We start from the raw sequence: 23,109 nt of genomic DNA on the forward strand, positions 1-23,109 counted from the left end.
GTATGATAAAGAGTACTACTTCCAAAGGCGTCAGAAACATTACATGCGAATGTACCTTGTATATCCCTCAAATGAAGACCGCGCTTCTCTTGGCACACCTATAACCTAATTTCCACAAAGTGCATTTTGCAATATGGTTGCTTTCTGTGAAGAACATAATTTTAAACCGAATCAGACACACATGCAACACAGTTTTGCGGCTTGAGATACGCAGGCCTGAGTGATGGAAAGTGCGCATCAGAGTGGAACACCAAGATGGTCAACAAGGGGAATAAACTTCAGAGCCTGTCAAAAGGGTTTGTTCTGCTCAGCATAATGACACTCAAGACCAATGCCATCGACACGGGTAAGGAGATGGAAGCTCAATTGTAAAATGTAATCCGTCGCCATTTCAGCCACTTGTTGCCATTACGGTGACGCACTGCCTGCTGCGCATAATTTGGCCTATTTGTTGCTCCTGGCTTTCTCATTGCGTCACTGTAATGAAGCATATATATATTCTTTATCAAATACCTGTTGATTTGAACTTTGCTTTCTAAAATAAATTGCCATTGAAACAGGCGCATACCAATGGGTAGGAGAATAATGCATACAGGGGATGCCCATGGCGCCAGGGGTTCGGGCCGCAGCTGAACGTTCATTTGTGACTATTCTTCATTTGAGAAATAACAGTTTACACATGGGTTTGAATTATCTCTAATTACACTAATTCATGCAATATTTCTGTCTTTTTTGACAACCACCCTAAAATATTTTGTTCACTTATGTTGTATTCCACAGACTTTTGACATGTTTCTATGCTTTTATCATTATCCAAACCGGATAATTGGGAAAGAAACATTATTTTATTGTTGATTTATTGAGTGAACAGAAAATAATCATAAAAATAATTTTCAGCTCATTCTCTATGGACTTGATTTTGGGGGGGAATAACAGAACTTTACCAGTTATAATGATAGTTCTATTTAATTATGTGGTTATACCTTCACAAATACAGAATTTGAATTTCAGTCATTGATTCAGTTACTTTAATATTGTCCCTAACCATTCACTAAATTATTTAAGATAAATTACATATGATCTTTTAGGTCCAGCTTCATTCAAAGTTCAAATAAATACATGTTAGCTTTCAGTCATTGACATTAGGATAACACAGGGATGTACGGTTGGGGTTCAGCTGCCGTTTTCAGAGGTATTGCTCACTACTGCATGGGAGTGTGTCATCAGGAGTTGCCCCATGCCTTCTTACTGGTCTTTTCTCTACTGGACTACAGTAGTACCAGAGCTGTTTATTTTTCAACTGTAAAATCCTTTATTGGGGACTCACTGTTCTGCTGTTGTCCATGTTTGGGACAGTGCTTCTCTTGCGGGCATCGTGTTTACCTGTGGGATATTGTGGGACTGGTTGTTTCCCGCCAATAGAGCTCCTCAGTCCCCTTCCTTGGAACATTCCAGGAGGTCAGCGTAGAACGATCCAGGGGTTGCCTGGGGAAACAGCTAATAAAACCAGGAAGGGGTTGTAAATCTTCCCATTATATGGCTCACTGCCCAGAGTGGGTGTCTGAAGCAGCAGTTTAGGTCCGGTTCTGGCTATTTGTTCCACCTACTCACCTGCAACAATCAGCTTTAGCCTACTCAGTTGTGTTTTTATTTTATCTTAGTCTTTATTATTCATCTCATAATTTGATAAACGTCAGTGACTCAATGGCACTGTGGAGAAACAGAGAAAGTCAATTGTTTACACATCACATCCTCACAAACAAGTAGTTTGTTCCTTCATGGTATTATTATTATTCTTCATCTGTTTGTTGTCCTCCAGTCAACGTGGTGGACTTCTGTGGCCAGAACATCCAGGGCAACGGGATGATTGTCAACTCACACCAGGAGTCCAAGAAGTACTACTTTGTCACCATGGGAACAGACTGCCACTTCACTATGCAGGCGGCCTCCCCCAAGGACAAGGTGTCCACCACTAACCGCACCCAGCCCCCACCTCCCTTTTTGTGCTCCCTACACATGTATGCCCAATATCCCAAATCGACTCCTAGCCCTAGATCTTAGAGGATTGGATAAGTATATGCAATATGATAATATTTCCACCTTGACTTCCCACACCTATCAAGTCCTTTCAGATCCAAGGGTTAGGGGCAAGGGGTCATTGAGTGATAATCCCAATATTTTACACATTATCTTCCTTGCAATGTCCGTCACCTAAACATGCCCCCCTTCCTTCTCTTCCCGTGAAGGTACAGTTCCACTTCCGCTTCTTCCTGGTCTACAGCCTGCTTCGTTTAGCACCCCAAAGTCCCACCCCCCTCTTCCCTGAGTCCCCCGGGGACCTCCGATTGGAGCCTTCGAATCCAGTGGTGGAGCCAAGGGACCCGTGTCATGCGGGGTCATACATTCAGTTCTATGATGGGCGGGACAAGAACTCGCCTCCAATTGGGCCACCGCTGTGTGGGAAGAGCCCACCCCGTCCGGTGCTGTCCACAGGGAATCACCTGACCCTGCGTCTGGTAACCCGCGGTACCCAGCCAAGAGTGGACTTTGTGGGGGACTTTACCTCCTTCAGACTGGGTGAGACATGACACGTGGATGTTTGCAACATATTCATTAGTTGTAGTTTTATAGTCATCTGACATCGGTGTTGAAATCTAGCTCATCATTACAATCCTAGCCACCTCATAAGCTGTAGTTTGTGCAGTTTGTAACCAATCAAATGTACCACCTTGCAATTTGTAAGTCGCTCTGGATAAGAGCGTCTGCTAAATGACTTAAATGTAATGTAAATGTATCCGTTTTCAGGTTTTAACCAATCCGCGTGCAGCGGCGAACCTTATTTCCCGTGTCGCAATGGGAAGTGTATTCCCATGAGTCTGGTGTGTGACGACAAGGGCATTGATACCTGTGGGGACGGGAGCGACCTGGAGGATCACCTGCCCTCAGGGTGCAAAGGTCACTTAGGTAAGACACCTGTGCAGCTACCTGTTCAACAAACCTTTAAAGGTGTTCTATGTGGCTTACCAAACACCCTTCAGAGTCAGTCTCACTAATGTTACACTATTCACTATACAGTTCATAAACTATATTTTGGTTTATTGGTAGACCACCCTAGGCCACCCTAGGCCACCCTAGGCCACCATAGACCACCCTAGACCACCCTAGGCCACCCAATTGTATTATTCTACTGCTCTTATATCCTGTACAACTCTTTTCAATATTGTTACTGTACATTGGAATGTGTTCTCAGTCACCTTACTTACTAAAGCGAAGGTAAATAACACCTGTGTCCTCTCAGCAGGTCAGCTGGCTCCAGCCCAAGCTACTTCCCCAGCAGTGACCCCAACCCCTCCTGTCTTAAACCCGACAGCTTTTCCCATGTCCACCTATAGGAACTGTGGCACTCCGGACGGCGTACCCAATCACGACTCAGTGACAGGTGAGTGACAACTGTTACAGGTGATGCAGGTTATTGACCAACTAAGAGGTTGTTTTTATAAAAGGAACAGTTCCCAACACCGTTAGCGGCATTGGAAGAAAGCGGATGTTTCTGGTTTTCAGGGATACAGTATTTTCAACCTAACTTCCGTTTCCCCTGAAAAATGGAAGTGGGGACTCTGTTCAGGTGTCTTTCTTTGCCTGCTACATTAGGTTAGTTCCCAAAGATTTACCTGGTTAAGGAAAGGTTAATAGAATAACAATCTCAACCAAAACTCAGTGTTTTACATGTAGTATATCTCACAGTGGCTTTTCTAAAATATCCCTGATTTCTTAACTGCTGGGTAAGATAATTTTTGGGAGCATAAATCAGTGTTGGGGTATTGTACAGTATGTGTCTGTAAACTATATTTGGGAACCTAATTCAAATGCAAAGCATATCTATGATAGGGGGCATAAAACTAATTGGGCTGCGAATAGGTCTTTATTTCAACCTTAACAGTTGTAAACCAATAAAGTGTGATGGCGGCTTCTCAGTGGCAAACCACCAGATATCCAGCCAAGACCACAATCATTATTTTATTCAATCCAATTCAATTGGCTAAGGGGAGAAAAATGTCTGTGGAATTCGCCAGTAGGTATAACAGGATATGTGTGTGAATGGTCTTTTTTTCTGCCTAAATTAAGGGATGAATGGATCAACATTGACTACAAGGAAAAGTATTTTCTGTGATTTGGCAACAAAGCATTCTGATGTTTGTACTATTCAAATAAAATAAAATCAAGCTTTATTTATAAAGCACATTTCAGGCATGGAATGCAATGCAATGTGCTTTACAGGAAGCAACGAATAAAAACAATGACAATTAAAGCTAAAATATTTACTATACAAAGATACACTATACAAAGATACAAATCAAAAGAATGACACAAACTGAACAACCAAAAAGCACCCGGAAGAAAAGCAAAGCTAAAAGGATGTTTCAAGATCTCTTTTAATTGTCCACAGATTCAGCCCTCCCTCAGGTTCTCTATTCCAAAGGCTGCATGTTATGCAGGTGAATGAGGACCCAAAAGCGACTTGGCGAAAACAGAGTCTTTAATCCAGTAAAGGAAATCTGCAATACTCCTAGACAAATCGGAGCGGTAAATAAAGCATAAAAAACAATTCCACTCGTAATGACGAGAACAGACTGGAGACTCGATCATAAACTGTAGGTTGCCTCGGGAAGGCACTTGACCGTAGCAGACTCAGACACCTGCTCACCACGCAGCATCTGAGGGAAACACGACACGACAGGGCGATACAAAGACACAGCACGGTGAACAATATACAAGGATCCGACAGGACAGAAACGGAAAACAAGGGGAGAAATAGGGACTCTAATCAGGGGAAAAGATAGGGAACAGGAGTGGAAAGACTAAATGATTGATTAGGGGAATAGGAACAGCTGGGAGCAGGAACGGAACGATAGAGAGAAGAGAGAGAGGGAGGGAGAGAGAAAAAGGGAACGAACCTAAAAAGACCAGCAGGGGAAAACGAACAGAAGGAAAAGCAAAATGACAAGACAATATAAGACAAAACATGACAGTACCCCCCACTCACCGAGCGCCTCCTGGCGCACTCGAGGAGGAATCCTGGCGGCAACGGAGGAAATCATCAATCAGTGAACGGTCCAGCACGTCCCGAGACGGAACCCAACTCCTCTCCTCAGGACCGTAACCCTCCCAATCCACTAAGTATTGGTGACCCCGTCCCCGAGAACGCATGTCCATGATCCTACGTACCTTGTAAATAGGTGCGCTCTCGACAAGGACGGGAGGGGGAGGGAAGACGAACGGGGGTGCGAAGAAAGGGCTTGACACAGGAGACATGGAAGACAGGATGGACGCGACGAAGATGTCGCGGAAGAAGCAGTCGCACAGCGACAGGATTGACGACCTGGGAGACACGGAACGGACCAATGAACCGCGGAGTCAACTTACGAGAAGCTGTCGTAAGAGGAAGGTTGCGAGTGGAAAGCCACACTCTCTGGCCACAACAATACCTTGGACTCTTAATCCTACGTTTATTGGCGGCTCTCACAGTCTGTGCCCTGTAACGGCAAACTGCAGACCTCACCCTCCTCCAGGTGCGCTCACAACGTTGGACAAACGCTTGAGCGGAGGGAACGCTGGACTCGACAAGCTGGGATGAGAACAGAGGAGGCTGGTAACCCAGACTACTCTGAAACGGAGATAACCCGGTAGCAGACAAAGGAAGCGAGTTGTGAGCGTATTCTGCCCAGGGGAGCTGTTCTGCCCAAGACGCAGGGTTTCTGAAAGAAAGGCTGCGTAGTATGCGACCAATCGTCTGATTGGCCCTCTGCTTGACCGTTAGACTGGGGATGAAACCCGGAAGAGAGACTGACGGACGCACCAATCAAACGACAGAACTCCCTCCAAAACTGTGACGTGAATTGCGGGCCTCTGTCTGAAACGGCGTCTAACGGGAGGCCATGAATTCTGAACACATTCTCGATGATGATTTGTGCCGTCTCCTTAGCGGAAGGAAGTTTAGCGAGGGGAATGAAATGTGCCGCCTTAGAGAACCTATCGACAACCGTAAGAATCACAGTCTTCCCCGCAGACAAAGGCAGACCGGTAATGAAGTCTAGGGCGATGTGAGACCATGGTCGAGAAGGAATGGGAAGCGGTCTGAGACGACCGGCAGGAGGAGAGTTACCTGACTTAGTCTGCGCGCAGTCCGAACAAGCAGCCACGAAACGGCGCGTGTCACGCTCCTGAGTCGGCCACCAAAAGCGCTGGCGAATAGAAGCAAGAGTGCCTCGAACGCCGGGATGACCAGCTAACTTGGCAGAGTGAGCCCACTGAAGAACAGCCAGACGAGTAGAAACAGGAACGAAAAGAAGGTTACTAGGACAAGCGCGCGGCGACGCAGTGTGCGTGAGTGCTTGCTTAACCTGTCTTTCAATTCCCCAGACTGTCAACCCGACAACACGCCCATAAGGAAGAATCCCCTCGGGATCAGTAGAAGCCACAGAAGAACTAAAAAGACGGGATAAGGCATCAGGCTTGGTGTTCTTGCTACCCGGACGGTAAGAAATCACAAACTCGAAACGAGCGAAAAACAACGCCCAACGAGCTTGACGAGCATTAAGTCGTTTGGCAGAACGGATGTACTCAAGGTTCTTATGGTCTGTCCAAACGACAAAAGGAACGGTCGCCCCCTCCAACCACTGTCGCCATTCGCCTAGGGCTAAGCGGATGGCGAGCAGTTCGCGGTTACCCACATCATAGTTGCGTTCAGATGGCGACAGGCGATGAGAAAAATAAGCGCAAGGATGAACCTTATCGTCAGACTGGAAGCGCTGGGATAGAATGGCTCCCACGCCTACCTCTGAAGCGTCAACCTCGACAATGAATTGTCTAGTGACGTCAGGAGTAACGAGGATAGGAGCGGACGTAAAACGTTCTTTTAGAAGATCAAAAGCTCCCTGGGCGGAACCGGACCACTTAAAAGACGTCTTGACAGAAGTAAGAGCTGTGAGAGGGGCAGCAACTTGACCGAAATTACGAATGAAACGCCGATAGAAATTAGCGAAACCTAGAAAGCGCTGCAACTCGACACGTGACCTTGGAACGGGCCAATCACTGACAGCTTGGACCTTAGCGGAATCCATCTGAATGCCTTCAGCGGAAATAACGGAACCGAGAAAAGTAACGGAGGAGACATGAAAAGAGCACTTCTCAGCCTTCACGTAGAGACAATTCTCTAAAAGGCGCTGGAGAACACGTCGAACGTGCTGAACATGAATCTCGAGTGACGGTGAAAAAATCAGGATATCGTCAAGGTAGACAAAAACAAAGATGTTCAGCATGTCTCTCAGAACATCATTAACTAATGCCTGAAAAACAGCTGGCGCATTGGCGAGACCAAACGGCAGAACCCGGTACTCAAAATGCCCTAACGGAGTGTTAAACGCCGTTTTCCACTCGTCCCCCCTCTCTGATGCGCACGAGATGGTAAGCGTTACGAAGGTCCAACTTAGTAAAGCACCTGGCTCCCTGCAGAATCTCGAAGGCTGATGACATAAGGGGAAGTGGATAACGATTCTTAACCGTTATGTCATTCAGCCCTCGATAATCACGCAGGGGCGCAGAGTACCGTCCTTTTTCTTAACAAAAAAACCCCGCCCCGGCCGGAGAGGAAGAAGGCACTATGGTACCGGCGTCAAGAGACACAGACAAATAATCCTCGAGAGCCTTACGTTCGGGAGCCGACAGAGAGTATAGTCTACCCCGAGGAGGAGTGGTCCCCGGAAGGAGATCAATACTACAATCATACGACCGGTGAGGAGGAAGGGAGTTGGCTCGGGACCGACTGAAGACCGTGCGCAGATCATGATATTCCTCCGGCACTCCTGTCAAATCGCCAGGTTCCTCCTGAGAAGTGGGGACAGAAGAAACGGGAGGGATGGCAGACATTAAACACTTCACATGACAAGAAACGTTCCAGGATAGGATAGAATTACTAGACCAATTAATAGAAGGATTATGACATACTAGCCAGGGATGACCCAAAACAACAGGTGTAAAAGGTGAACGAAAAATCAAAAAAGAAATAGTCTCACTGTGGTTACCAGATACTGTGAGGGTTAAAGGTAGTGTCTCAAATCTGATACTGGGAAGATGACTACCATCTAAGGCGAACATGGGCGTAGGCTTGTCTAACTGTCTGAAAGGAATGTCATGTTTCCGAGCCCATGCTTCGTCCATGAAACAACCCTCAGCCCCAGAGTCTATCAAGGCACTGCATGTAGCACCCGAACCGGTCCAGCGTAGATGGACCGACATAGTAGTACAGGATCTAGATGGAGAGACCTGAGTAGTAGCGCTCACCAGTAGCCCTCCGCTTACTGATGAGCTCTGGCTTTTACTGGACATGAATTGACAAAATGTCCAGCAAGTCCGCAATAGAGGCACAGGCGGTTGGTGATCCTCCGTTCCCTCTCCTTAGTCGAGATGCGAATACCTCCCAGCTGCATGGGCTCAGTCTCTGAGCCAGAGGAGGGAGATGGTTGCGATGCGGAGCAGGGAAACACCGTTGACGCGAGCTCTCTTCCACGAGCTTGGTGACGAAGATCTACCCGTCGTTCTATGCGGATGGCGAGAGCAATCAAAGAGTCCACACTGGAAGGAACCTCCCGGGAGAGAATCTCATCTTTAACCACTGCGTGGAGTCCCTCCAGAAAACGAGCGAGCAGCGCCGGCTCGTTCCAGTCACTAGAGGCAGCAAGAGTGCGAAACTCTATAGAGTAATCCGTTATGGATCGATCACCTTGGCATAGGGAAGCCAGGGCCCTAGAAGCCTCCCTACCAAAAACTGAACGGTCAAAACCCCGAATCATCTCCTCTTTAAAGTTCTGGTAATTGTTAGAACAATCAGCCCTTGCCTCCCAGATAGCTGTGCCCCACTCTCGAGCCCGGCCAGTAAGGAGTGATATGACGTAAGCAACCCGAGCTCTCTCTCTAGAGTATGTGTTGGGTTGGAGAGAGAACACAATATCACACTGGGTGAGAAAGGAGCGGCACTCCGTGGGCTGCCCGGAGTAACAAGGTGGGTTATTAACCCTAGGTTCCGGAGGCTCGGCAGACCAGGAAGTAACAGGTGGCACGAGACGAAGACTCTGGAACTGTCCAGAGAGGTCGGAAACCTGAGCGGCCAGGTTCTCCACGGCATGACGAGCAGCAGACAATTCCTGCTCGTGTCTGCCGAGCATGGCTCCTTGGATCTCGACGGCAGTGTTATGAGCGTCTGTAGTCGCTGGGTCCATTCTTTGGTCGGATCCTTCTGTTATGCAGGTGAATGAGGACCCAAAAGCGACTTGGCGAAAACAGAGTCTTTAATCCAGTAAAGGAAATCTGCAATACTCCTAGACAAATCGGAGCGGTAAATAAAGCATAAAAAACAATTCCACTCGTAATGACGAGAACAGACTGGAGACTCGATCATAAACTGTAGGTTGCCTCGGGAAGGCACTTGACCGTAGCAGACTCAGACACCTGCTCACCACGCAGCATCTGAGGGAAACACGACACGACAGGGCGATAAAAAGACACAGCACGGTGAACAATATACAAGGATCCGACAGGACAGAAACGGAAAACAAGGGGAGAAATAGGGACTCTAATCAGGGGAAAAGATAGGGAACAGGAGTGGAAAGACTAAATGATTGATTAGGGGAATAGGAACAGCTGGGAGCAGGAACGGAACGATAGAGAGAAGAGAGAGAGGGAGGGAGAGAGAAAAAAGGGAACGAACCTAAAAAGACCAGCAGGGGGAAAACGAACAGAAGGAAAAGCAAAATGACAAGACAATATAAGACAAAACATGACACTGCAGGTATAATAACTAAAGGCTCTAGAAAAAAATAAACGCACACCTATTAAGACGAGGTGCTGGCAAGTGGAGTAGAAAACTTAAACTTAAAAGAGAGCCGCACACTCTAGGAGCTCAGATGCAAAAATATAATTACCAACGTTTCGACAGCCAAGCTGTCTTCATCAGGGTATAATCACAAACACTGCGGGATGACTCGTTTATATAGTGTCAAAAGACACACAGGTGTCTGTTATCATTTTTTACATTTTTTAATTTTATTTTTTATTTCACCTTTATTTAACCAGGTAGGCTAGTTGAGAACAAGTTCTCATTTGCAACTGCGACCTGGCCAAGATAAAGCATAGCAGTGTGAGCAGACAACACAGAGTTACACATGGAGTAAACAATTAACAAGTCAATAACACAATAGGAAAAAAAAGTGGAGTCTATATACATTGTGTGCAAAAGGCATGAGGAGGTAGGCGAATAATTACAATTTTGCAGATTAACACTGGAGTGATAAATGATCAGATGGTCATGTACAGGTAGAGATATTGGTGTGCAAAAGAGCAGAAAAGTAAATAAATAAAAACAGTATGGGGATGAGGTAGGTAAATGGGTGGGCTATTTGCCGATAGACTATGTACAGCTGCAGCGATCGGTTAGCTGCTCAGATAGCAGATGTTTGAAGTTGGTGAGGGAGATAAAAGTCTCCAACTTCAGCGATTTTTGCAATTCATTCCAGTCACAGGCAGCAGAGAACTGGAACGAAAGGCGGCTAAATGAGGTGTTGGCTTTAGGGATGATCAGTGAGATACACCTGCTGGAGCGCGTGCTACGGATGGGTGTTGCCATCGTGACCAGTGAACTGAGATAAGCCAGAGCTTTACCTAGCATGGACTTGTAGATGACCTGGAGCCAGTGGGTCTGGCGACGAATATGTAGCGAGGGCCAGCCGACTAGAGCGTACAAGTCGCAGTGGTGGGTGGTATAAGGTGCTTTAGTGACAAAACGGATGGCACAGTGATAAACTGCATCGAGTTTGCTGAGTAGAGTGTTGGAAGCAATTTTGTAGATGACATCGCCGAAGTCGAGGATCGGTAGGATAGTCAGTTTTACTAGGGTAAGTTTGGCGGCGTGAGTGAAGGAGGCTTTGTTGCGGAATAGAAAGCCGACTCTTGATTTGATTTTCGATTGGAGATGTTTGATATGAGTCTGGAAGGAGAGTTTACAGTCTAGCCAGACACCTAGGTACTTATAGATGTCCACATATTCAAGGTTGGAACCATCCAGGGTGGTGATGCTGGTCAGGTGTGCGGGTGCAGGCAGCGAATGGTTGAAAAGCATGCATTTGGTTTTACTAGCGTTTAAGAGCAGTTGGAGGCCACGGAAGGAGTGTTGTATGGCATTGAAGCTCGTTTGGACGTTAGATAGCACAGTGTCCAAGGACGGGCTGGAAGTATATAGAATGGTGTCGTCTGCGTAGAGGTGGATCAGGGAATCGCCCGCAGCAAGAGCAACATCATTGATATATACAGAAAAAAGAGTCGGCCCGAGGATTGAACCCTGTGGCACCCCCATAGAGACTTCCAGAGGACCGGACAGCATGCCCTCCGATTTGACACACTGAACTCTGTCTGCAAAGTAATTGGTGAACCAGGCAAGGCAGTCATCCGAAAACCGAGGCTACTGAGTCTGCCGATAAGAATATGGTGATTGACCGAGTCGAAAGCCTTGGCAAGGTCGATGAAGACGGCTGCACAGTACTGTCTTTTATCGATGACGGTTATGATATCGTTTAGTACCTTGAGCGTGGCTGAGGTGCACCCGTGACCGGCTCGGAAACCAGATTGCACAGCGGAGAAGGTACGGTGGGATTCGAGATGGTCAGTAACCTGTTTGTTGACTTGGCTTTCGAAGACCTTAGATAGGCAGGGCAGGATGGATATAGGTCTGTAACAGTTTGGGTCCAGGGTGTCTCCGCCTTTGAAGAGGGGGATGACTGCGGCAGCTTTCCAGTCCTTGGGGATCTCAGACGATATGAAGCTGGGTGCTGTGCCCCAATCTTTTCTCATTGCTGCACTTCCCCAACGGACGAGAGAGAGAGAGAGAGAGAGAGAGAGAGAGAGAGAGAGAGAGAGAGAGAGAGAGAGAGAGAGAGAGAGAGAGAGAGAGAGAGAGAGAGAGAGAGAGAGAGAGAGAGAGAGGCAACGGTTGAGAGTCATGTGTCTTCCAAACATGACCCATCAAGCCGTCCAACTGACGATCAATGTCAGCTTACAGGCGCCCGTCCCGCCACAAGGAGTCGCTAGAGCATGAGCCAAAGAAATCCCCCCAGCCAAATCCTCCCCTAACCCGGATGACGCTGAGCCCATTGTGCGCCACCCCATGTGGTCCCGGTCACGGCTGGCTGTGACACAGCCTGGGATCGAACCCAAGGCTGTAAGGGTGCCTCCACACTGCGATGCAGTGCCTTAGATCGCTGCACCCAACCCCCGTTCTCTGAGTTACAGTATGTTCACCAAGGGTGACAAAAAAACTCTTGACCGGATAAATAGGTCCTAAACCAATTTAGAACTGGACCAGAGAGCCCAACCCACCTTTCCAATCTGTCCAGAAGGACATCATGGTCAACAGTGTTGAATGCTGCACTTAAATCTAAGAGTACAGAGAGCTGTTTGGCATCTGTGTTGGCTCTTAGATAATTTACCACTTTAACTAAGGCTGTCTCTGTGCTGTAGTGGGCTCGAAAACCAGATTGGATTTTTTCTAAAATATAGTTGGCACTTAAAAAATAATTTTGCTGTTTGAAAACACATTTCTCCAGAATTTTGCTTAAGAATGGAAGGTTGGAGATTGGCCAAAAATTGCATGCAGATCCCATTGCTAACTGTACTCTACTCTCACCCCTCCACACTCCCCCAGACTCTCCACCCTATCTTTCTCTGCTGGCGCTCTTCATCACCCTGGGTGTGATAGCTGGTTTGGTCCTGCTGTGTTGCTGCTGCTGGTCTCCAGGCTGGTTCCTCTGCAGGATCATTGTCTGCCGCTTCCTACCCTGCTGTAACTCAGCCTGCGCCTCCTGCAAGCTCTGTGCCCAAAGCTGTTCCCAGAACAAGGAGCATCGACTGGCTAAGGTTTCACCACAAGGACAGGTCACAATCAACGATGCCGCCTTGGCCCCACTCACCACAGCTACGGCTAGCGCAACTACTGTCACTGTGTAGGGAGTCGCTATATAGCGTAGGACTATTATCGCTATGTAGGGTAACCGCCATGATGGCTAACAGTGAGACAGATGGACTCATGGACATGATGACCCAGATTTCATGTTCTAGACTGATGGACTGAGATGAGACATATCTTTTTGCTAGTTTACAAGAATATCATGGAAGAAGGGGTACTGCAGGGTGTACATTTGCATTTTCAGTGGAAATGAGACATTGTCATTATCTTCTCCCCACATTTGGACAGTTCTTAAAATGGGGGAGGCTTTACTTTTGAATGTTTCACTCACTGTATGATCCTTTTTTGTTGTTGCTTTAAAAAATCAATGACTGGCGCTAAATCCGCTACACTCAAATTGGTATGATTTGTTTTTTCCTTAAGTAATCCTCTGTCTTATGTAACCATACGTAACATAAGGACGATGGTTTGTCGGGTGGATGGGTAAGCGAAAAACATAAATGTCAGCAACCCAAAGATTGCGTGCTCGAATCTCATCATGGACAACTTTAGCATTTTAGCTAATTAGCCACTTTTCAACTTCTGTCTACTTTTTAGTTACATTGCAACTACTTAGTATGTTAGGTAACCCTTCCCCTAACCTTAACCCTTTAAACCAACTCCTAACCATAACCCCTAACCCTAATCCCTAGCCTAGCTAACGTTAGCCACCTAGCTAACATTAGCCAAAACAACTTGTAATTCTTAACATATCATACGTATTTAAAATGTGTAACATATTGTATGAATTGCAATTCGTAACATATCAAAAAAGTTGTAATTCGTAAAATACCATACAAATGGTCATTTCCAACATATCACACGAAATGTGTGATGGACAACCACAAACGAATACCAAACGTAACATATCACACTAATTTGAGTGTCCTGGATTTTAATTTACAAGTTTTACAGAGTCCAGGTTGCTTCTTCTGACTATTTTGTATTTAAATGTGCTAGTTGACCAACGTAGGAGGTTATTTTCTGAACGTAGCGTAACCCAGGTTCACCTATTCAATTCTATCAAGGTTGGCATAAGACTCCTTTACAAAAGCATGAGAAATTCCACTCCCCTCAACTTTTCACTCCCCTCAACCTGCTCCCACTGAAATGTTATCTTCCCACACGTGTAAGCCGTTACTCAGCAGGGACTCGATCCATCTGCTGAAAAATACATTGTTTTGCTGCTGGAAACCATACATACTGTATGTCACACATGTCTGCCATGTAAACTCATCCTGCCTAGATTGAGTAGACACATAACCTTTCTTGGGTTTCCTGCTGTGCTAGTTGTGTAACTAGATTACACAGTGCCCCCACCTTTATCTTTTGAGTGATTTGGAGAGGTGCTCTCGAGGCTTCTTAAGGATGATACATGCTTGACTAAATGCTGAGTTTTTCTCTTCTGAGTTGCCAAGTGACAATTGAAGCTATGGTCCTGCCAACCTCTCAAACTCTCTCTCGCTCTTAGAGACTTAAGATACACAAATATGCCTGACACTTTATTCATGAGGTCATGAACTAAGCTGGAAGAGATGACAATGAACAACAGGTGCATTAGTATAATTTTATACACTAGGGAGTCTCCCTAACTTTTAGATATGATACCATAAAACACGTGTTCTCAACACCACAAACAAGAGGACATAGGGGTTTGATTGTGTCACACAGCCAAAATGATGTGTCCCCAGAACTACTGTGTAAATACATTCTTTCCCGTAGCTGTTTCAAACGTTTCAATGTATTCAATGCTAAAGTGATGTCTACCACTACCTTTTGTATTATTGACAACCTCTATATTCAAAAGCAAAGTGTGCGTTTAAAGCAAGGTGTGTTTGCTTATAGTTAGTCATATGTTTGTCTGAAATGTCATTATCTATTTTTCACACTTAAGTTTATACTTTATTTCTCATGATATTTCCAAAGACAACTAGGAAATTGTTCATGTAATCACCGCTGCCTGATATACACTGAGTGTACGAAACATCAGGAACAATTGCTCTTTCCATGACACAGACTGACAAGGTGAATCCAGGTGAAGGCTATGCTCCCTTATTGATGTCACTTATCAAGGCACAAGGCGAGACCCAAATGAAGACACAGGAGGCAGATGGTTGGAGTCTTACAATGTTTATTCATCCAATGGGGTAGGAAAGAGAATGGTTGTGGACAGGCAAAAAGGTCAAAACCAGTTCAGAGTCCAGGAGGTACAGAGAGGCAGACAGGCTCATGGTCGAGGCAGGCAGAATGGTCAGGCAGGTACAGAGTCCAGAAACAGGTAAGGGTCAAAACCGGGAGGACTAGAAAAATGAGAATGCAAAAAGCAGGAGAATGGGAAAACTGCTAATTGACTTCAAAACATACCGCACAGAGAGACAGGAAACACAGGGATAAATACACTGGGGAAAACAAGCGACACCTGGAGGGGTTGGATACAATAACGAGGACAGGTGAAACAGATCAGGGTGTGACAGTCACTTGTTAAATTAACTTCCATCTGTGTAGATGAAGGGAAGGAGACAGGTTAAAGAAGGTGGTTTAATCCTTGAGGCATTTGAGGCATGGTGTCATGTTTTGTCATTTATTATCTTGTCTTGTCCCTGTGCTTCCCATTCTATTCGTTTCCCTCTGCTGGTCTTATTAGGTTCTTTCCCTCTTTCTATCCCTCTCTCTCCCCCTCCCTCTTTCACTCTCTCGCTCTCTCTTCTCTCTATCGTTCCGTTCCTGCTCCCAGCTGTTCCTATTCCCCTAATCAATCATTTAGTCTTCCCACACCTGTTCCCGATCCTTTCCCCTGATTAGAGTCCCTATTTCTTCCTTTGTGTTCCGTTCCTGTCCTGTCGGTTCCTTGTTTAGTATTCACCGTGCTGTGTTTGTGTATCGCCCTGTCGTGTCGTGTTTTCGTCAGATGCTGCGTGGTGAGCAGGTGTCTGAGTCTGTCTGGTTCAAGTGCCTTCCCGAGGCAACCTGCTGTTCACCTGCTGTTCAAGTTCGAGTCTCCAGTTTGTCCTCGTCATATCGAGTGAAAGTTGTGTTTTTTTGTTTGTATTTACGTTACTGGATTAAAGACTCTGTTTTCGCCAAGTCGCTTTTGGGTCCTCTTTCACCCGCATGACAGAAGGAACCGACCAAGGAATGGACCCAGCGACTTCAGACGCTCGTTACACTGCCGTCGAGATCCAAGGAGCCATGCTCGGCAGACACGAGCAGGAATTGTCTGCTGCTCGCCATGCCGTGGAGAACCTGGCCGCTCAGGTTTCCGACCTCTCTGGACAGTTCCAGAGTCTACGTCTCGTGCCACCTGTTACTTCCTGGCCTGCCGAGCCTCCAGAACCTAGGGTTAATAACCCACCTTGCTACTCCGGGCAGCCCACTGAGTGCCGCTCCTTTCTCACGCAGTGTGAGATTGTGTTCTCTCTCCAACCCAACACATACTCTAGAGAGAGAGCTCGGGTTGCTTACGTCATTTCACTCCTTACTGGCCGGGCTCGAGAATGGGGCACAGCTATCTGGGAGGCAAGGGCTGATTGCTCTAACAAGTTCCAGAACTTTAAAGAGGAGATGATTCGGGTTTTTGACCGTTCAGTTTTTGGTAGGGAGGCTTCTAGGGCCCTGGCTTCCTTATGCCAAGGTGAACGGTCCATAACGGATTATTCTATTGAGTTTCGCACTCTTGCTGCCTCTAGTGAGTGGAACGAGCCGGCGCTGCTCGCTCGTTTTCTGGAGGGACTCCACGCAGTGGTTAAGGATGAGATTCTCTTCCGGGAGGTTCCTTCAGATGTGGACTCTTTGATTGCTCTCGCCATCCGCATAGAACGACGGGTAGATCTTCGTCACCGGGCTCGTGGAAGAGAGCTCGCATCAACGGTGTTTCCCTGCTCCGCATCGCAACCATCTCCCTCCTCTGGCTCAGAGTCTGAGCCCATGCAGCTGGGAGGGATTCGCATCTCGACTAAGGAGAGGGAACGGAGGATCACCAACCGCCTGTGCCTCTATTGCGGAGTTGCTGGACATTTTGTTAATTCATGTCCAGTAAAAGCCAGAGCTCATCTGTAAGCGGAGGGCTACAGGTGAGCGCAACTACTCAAGTCTCTCCATCAAGATCCTGTACTACTTTGTCGGTCCATCTACGCTGGACCGGTTCGGGTGCTACATGTAGTGCCTTGATAGACTCTGGGGCTGAGGGTTGTTTCATGGACGAAGCATGGGTTCGGAAACATGACATTCCTTTCAGAGAGTTAGAGAAGCCTACGCCCATGTTCGCCTTAGATGGTAGTCATCTTCCCAGTATCAGATTTGAGACACTACCTTTAACCCTCACAGTATCTGGTAACCACAGTGAGACTATTTCTTTTTTGATTTTTCGTTCACCGTTTACACCTGTTGTTTTGGGTCATCCCTGGCTAGTATGTCATAATCCTTCTATTAATTGGTCTAGTAATTCTATCCTATCCTGGAACGTTTCTTGTCATGTGAAGTGTTTAATGTCTGCCATCCCTCCCGTTTCTTCTGTCCCTACTTCTCAGGAGGAACCTGGCGATTTGACAGGTGTGCCGGAGGAATATCATGATCTGCGCACGGTCTTCAGTCGGTCCCGAGCCAACTCCCTTCCTCCTCACCGGTCGTATGATTGTAGTATTGATCTCCTTCCGGGGACCACTCCTCCTCGGGGTAGACTATACTCTCTGTCGGCTCCCGAACGTAAGGCTCTCGAGGATTATTTGTCTGTGTCTCTTGACGCCGGTACCATAGTGCCTTCTTCCTCTCCGGCCGGGGCGGGGTTCTTTTTGTTAAGAAGAAGGACGGTACTCTGCGCCCTGCGTGGATTATCGAGGGCTGAATGACATAACGGTTAAGAATCGTTATCCGCTTCCCCTTATGTCATCAGCCTTCGAGATTCTGCAGGGAGCCAGGTGCTTTACTAAGTTGGACCTTCGTAACGCTTACCATCTCGTGCGCATCAGAGAGGGGGACGAGTGGAAAACGGCGTTTAACACTCCGTTAGGGCATTTTGAGTACCGGGTTCTGCCGTTTGGTCTCGCCAATGCGCCAGCTGTTTTTCAGGCATTAGTTAATGATGTTCTGAGAGACATGCTGAACATCTTTGTTTTTGTCTATCTTGACGATATCCTGATTTTTTCTCCGTCACTCGAGATTCATGTTCAGCACGTTCGACGTGTTCTACAGCGCCTTTTAGAGAATTGTCTCTACGTAAAGTCTGAGAAGTGCTCTTTTCATGTCTCCTCCGTTACTTTTCTCGGTTCCGTTATTTCCGCTGAAGGCATTCAGATGGATTCCGCTAAGGTCCAAGCTGTCAGTGATTGGCCCGTTCCAAGGTCACGTGTCGAGTTGCAGCGCTTTTAGGTTTCGCTAATTTCTATCGGCGTTTCATTCGTAATTTCGGTCAAGTTGCTGCCCCTCTCACAGCTCTTACTTCTGTCAAGACGTGTTTTAAGTGGTCCGGTTCCGCCCAGGGAGCTTTTGATCTTCTAAAAGAACGTTTTACGTCCGCTCCTATCCTCGTTACTCCTGACGTCACTAGACAATTCATTGTCGAGGTTGACGCTTCAGAGGTAGGCGTGGGAGCCATTCTATCCCAGCGCTTCCAGTCTGACGATAAGGTTCATCCTTGCGCTTATTTTTCTCATTGCCTGTCGCCATCTGAGCGCAACTATGATGTGGGTAACCGTGAACTGCTCGCCATCCGCTTAGCCCTAGGCGAATGGCGACAGTGGTTGGAGGGGGCGACCGTTCCTTTTGTCGTTTGGACAGACCATAAGAACCTTGAGTACATCCGTTCTGCCAAACGACTTAATGCCCGTCAAGCTCGTTGGGCGTTGTTTTTCGCTCGTTTCGAGTTTGTGATTTCTTACCGTCCGGGTAGCAAGAACACCAAGCCTGATGCCTTATCCCGTCTGTTTAGTTCTTCTGTGGCTTCTACTGATCCCGAGGGATTCTTCCTTATGGGCGTGTTGTCGGGTTAACAGTCTGGGAATTGAAAGACAGGTTAAGCAAGCACTCACGCACACTGCGTCGCCGCGCGCTTGTCCTAGTAACCTCCTTTTCGTTCCTGTTTCCACTCGTCTGGCTGTTCTTCAGTGGGCTCACTCTGCCAAGTTAGCTGGTCATCCCGGTGTTCGAGGCACTCTTGCGTCTATTCGCCAGCGCTTTTGGTGGCCGTCTCAGGAGCGTGACACGCGCCGTTTCGTGGCTGCTTGTTCGGACTGCGCGCAGACTAAGTCGGGTAACTCTCCTCCTGCCGGTCGTCTCAGACCGCTCCCATTCCTTCTCGACCATGGTCTCACATCGCCCTAGACTTCATTACCGGTCTGCCTTTGTCTGCGGGGAAGACTGTGATTCTTACGGTTGTCGATAGGTTCTCTAAGGCGGCACATTTCATTCCCCTCGCTAAACTTCCTTCCGCTAAGGAGACGGCACAAATCATTATCGAGAATGTATTCAGAATTCATGGCCTCCCGTTAGACGCCGTTTCAGACAGAGGCCCGCAATTCACGTCACAGTTTTGGAGGGAGTTCTGTCGTTTGATTGGTGCATCCGTCAGTCTCTCTTCCGGGTTTCATCCCCAGTCTAACGGTCAAGCAGAGAGGGCCAATCAGACGATTGGTCGCATACTACGCAGCCTTTCTTTCAGAAACCCTGCGTCTTGGGCAGAACAGCTCCCCTGGGCAGAATACGCTCACAATTCGCTTCCTTCGTCTGCTACCGGGTTATCTCCGTTTCAGAGTAGTCTGGGTTACCAGCCTCCTCTGTTCTCATCCCAGCTTGCCGAGTCCAGCGTTCCCTCCGCTCAAGCGTTTGTCCAACGTTGTGAGCGCACCTGGAGGAGGGTGAGGTCTGCACTTTGCCGTTACAGGGCACAGACTGTGAGAGCCGCCAATAAACGCAGGATTAAGAGTCCAAGGTATTGTTGCGGCCAGAGAGTGTGGCTTTCCACTCGCAACCTCCCTCTTACGACAGCTTCTCGTAAGTTGACTCCGCGGTTCATTGGTCCGTTCCGTGTCTCCCAGGTCGTCAATCCTGTCGCTGTGCGACTGCTTCTTCCGCGACATCTTCGTCGCGTCCATCCTGTCTTCCATGTCTCCTGTGTCAAGCCCTTTCTTCGCACCCCCGTTCGTCTTCCCTCCCCCTCCCGTCCTTGTCGAGAGCGCACCTATTTACAAGGTACATAAGATCATGGACATGCGTTCTCGGGACGGGGTCACCAATACTTAGTGGATTGGGAGGGTTACGGTCCTGAGGAGAGGAGTTGGGTTCCGTCTCGGGACGTGCTGGACCGTTCACTCATCGATGATTTCCTCCGTTGCCGCCAGGATTCCTCCTCGAGTGCGCCAGGAGGCGCTCGGTGAGTGGGGGGTACTGTCATGTTTTGTCATTTATTATCTTGTCTTGTCCCTGTGCTTCCCATTCTATTCGTTTCCCTCTGCTGGTCTTATTAGGTTCTTTCCCTCTTTCTATCCCTCTCTCTCCCCCTCCCTCTTTCACTCTCTCGCTCTCTCTTCTCTCTATCGTTCCGTTCCTGCTCCCAGCTGTTCCTATTCCCCTAATCAATCATTTAGTCTTCCCACACCTGTTCCCGATCCTTTCCCCTGATTAGAGTCCCTATTTCTTCCTTTGTGTTCCGTTCCTGTCCTGTCGGTTCCTTGTTTAGTATTCACCGTGCTGTGTTTGTGTATCGCCCTGTCGTGTCGTGTTTTCGTCAGATGCTGCGTGGTGAGCAGGTGTCTGAGTCTGTCTGGTTCAAGTGCCTTCCCGAGGCAACCTGCTGTTCACCTGCTGTTCAAGTTCGAGTCTCCAGTTTGTCCTCGTCATATCGAGTGAAAGTTGTGTTTTTTTGTTTGTATTTACGTTACTGGATTAAAGACTCTGTTTTCGCCAAGTCGCTTTTGGGTCCTCTTTCACCCGCATGACACATGGACTGTGTATTTGCCATTCAGCGGGTGAATGGGCAAGACAAAAGATTGAAGTGCCTTTGAACAGGGTATGGTAGTAGGTGCCAGGTGCACCGGTTTGTGTCAAGAACTGCAACGCTGCTGGGTTTTTCATGCTCAACAGTTTCACTTGTGTATCAAGAATGATCCACCACCAATGGACATCCAGCTAACTTGACACAACTGTGGGAAGCATTGGAGTCAACATGAGCCAGCATCCCTGTGGAACGCTTTCAACACCTTGTAGAGTCCAGCCCCAAAGAATTGAGGCTGTTCTGCAGGCAAAGGAGGAGGGCAGTGGTGCAACTCAATATTAGGAAGGTGTTCTTAATGTTTTGTACACTTGGTGTATGTAAATATATGTTTGACAATATTAAACTTAGAACAATGAAGATGGATTCGACATTGCCACATTATATACTGTAGACAAATAGTATTTTATGACATGTACAAATACTTTGATATTTGGCAGAATATGACACAATAAGACAATGCATTCATTTTGACTGATCACTTATCTCTCCTCCTTTCTCACTCTCTGTTTCTGTTATAAAACAAGTATAGGTAGGGTATTCATCTAGAGCAGGATGTGATTGCTGCCTGGTTGGTTGTTCATCCTCTGAGAGCCTTGTTGACAATGGGAAGAACTTGGCACGGTCTCAAAAGCTTCAAACTGTGTCTGTTGCCTCTGTTACTACTGGCAACCTTTCAGAGCAAATTCCTCTCCTTCTACAAAGAGAATCCTCTGTTGTTTGAATGGTGTTTAATCCCTACCTCTCTATACTCTACAGCCTAACTTTGATTCTGGGTTTATTGTTCTCTTGGTGAAACATGACTTCTCGATTAGATGTTTTTTTCAAAATGATTATTAATTGTTTTTAGTGTTCCCAAGCCAATTTGTGCTAGGGACTCAGAGTCTAGAAAAATCATAGTTCTTGGTCCCACATTAATCCCAGCTGCATCAGGCTTTTTAGTTCTGAGTAAGACAAGCCTGTTTTGCAGCTCAGGGACAATTCTACAATACCTCTCTCCCTATTCAGGGCACCTCCAGCTATTAATGTGTCATGTCTGTCCTAGTGATAGCCAAACATTATTATTAAAGACATTTACATAGGAGGAGGAACCATATTTCTCTCTGTTCAGCTCGGTCTGGTTTTTGGTCCCAATCACATTCATGTGATTATCTTTGAGCTAAAGGTGTCACATTGTTTGTTCAGTATCTCAGTCATCCAAGCCACAGGAAGTGTCATCTATAATTCACCCCCACAGCGCTGTGACCCTATTAAACTAGGCCAGGCATAAATGGTCTCTGGTTTTATTCTGAAAAGGTAAACACACTGAACACAATGGCATAATACTGTATCTTCCTGTTGCAGGGAAGACTTTTCAGTCGAGCCCCTCAGAAGAGTGATGATTGTCTGCACACAATGGAAATAATAATAGATTTGCATTTATAAAGCACTTTACACAAGGTCTCACTTTACACTGTAAGGGGAAGGCAGGGGTGACCTCATCCAAGACTGTGTAGAACCAACTAGGATGATGGCCAGCAAACGTAGTATACAGATATTGTGAGATTTAGTTGCTTCACAAAAATTGTTTTCTGTCTCATGCGGCAAATGGAATGAAATCCATTGAATCCTGGATTTCTAGATTTGAACTGGATGCCATGTTGCATATGTTTAGCTCATTCAAGTCTTAATAGAAACCATACAACACCAGCAGTTACCGTCTTACTCACGAAGACAAATCAAAGGTTACCCATAGCCTCCCTGTGTAGACTTTCCTGCTCACTGTCCTCTGTCAAGGCTTCTGTGCCTTTATGGTACAGATGTAAGATCTTCATTTGAGCCAGTTTACGTGCGACAGCAGAAGAATTATCCTGAAGTAACAGGAAATGTGGATTATAATTAATGGACATTTTTGTAAGGGTTGATATAATTTTGGAAAGGAAAAAACAAGTCTGAAATTTCTTAGTGGAAATTACACATTTCAGAAGCCTTTTTAAACACATTTCCTGCATTGCAACAGGGTGATCAAATTAAGATCCTACGTCTGTACAGTAGGTAGAGACTTACTCTACAAATGCAGAGGTCGCTGATACAACCCCCT

The 23,109-nt window shown here is 46.8% G+C and overlaps 1 protein-coding gene across 1 annotated transcript; it reads left to right on the forward strand.

The window, feature by feature from the left end:
- The first annotated feature begins 255 nt into the window (after nucleotides 1-255).
- On the forward strand, nucleotides 256-15,129 carry LOC124028672 (low-density lipoprotein receptor class A domain-containing protein 2-like). Its single transcript, XM_046340675.1, has 6 exons — nucleotides 256-346; nucleotides 1,820-1,962; nucleotides 2,247-2,577; nucleotides 2,806-2,964; nucleotides 3,302-3,439; nucleotides 12,749-15,129. The coding sequence occupies exons 1-6, from the start codon at nucleotides 256-258 to the stop codon at nucleotides 13,048-13,050; spliced, it is 1,164 nt and encodes a 387-aa protein (XP_046196631.1). The 3' UTR covers nucleotides 13,051-15,129.
- Nucleotides 15,130-23,109: the final 7,980 nt, after the last annotated feature.

Source organism: Oncorhynchus gorbuscha, linkage group LG03 (genome assembly GCF_021184085.1).
Source record: "Oncorhynchus gorbuscha isolate QuinsamMale2020 ecotype Even-year linkage group LG03, OgorEven_v1.0, whole genome shotgun sequence".
Classification (NCBI taxonomy): domain Eukaryota; kingdom Metazoa; phylum Chordata; class Actinopteri; order Salmoniformes; family Salmonidae; genus Oncorhynchus; species Oncorhynchus gorbuscha.

Coding starts and splice junctions, on each gene's coding strand:
- LOC124028672 (XM_046340675.1), top strand. CDS start 256: ATGGTCAACAAGGGGAATAAACTTCAGAGCCTGTCAAAAGGGTTTGTT. Junction 2,578..2,805: donor CTTTACCTCCTTCAGACTGG/GTGAGACATGAC, acceptor ATCCGTTTTCAG/GTTTTAACCAATCCGCGTGC. Junction 3,440..12,748: donor CAATCACGACTCAGTGACAG/GTGAGTGACAAC, acceptor ACACTCCCCCAG/ACTCTCCACCCTATCTTTCT.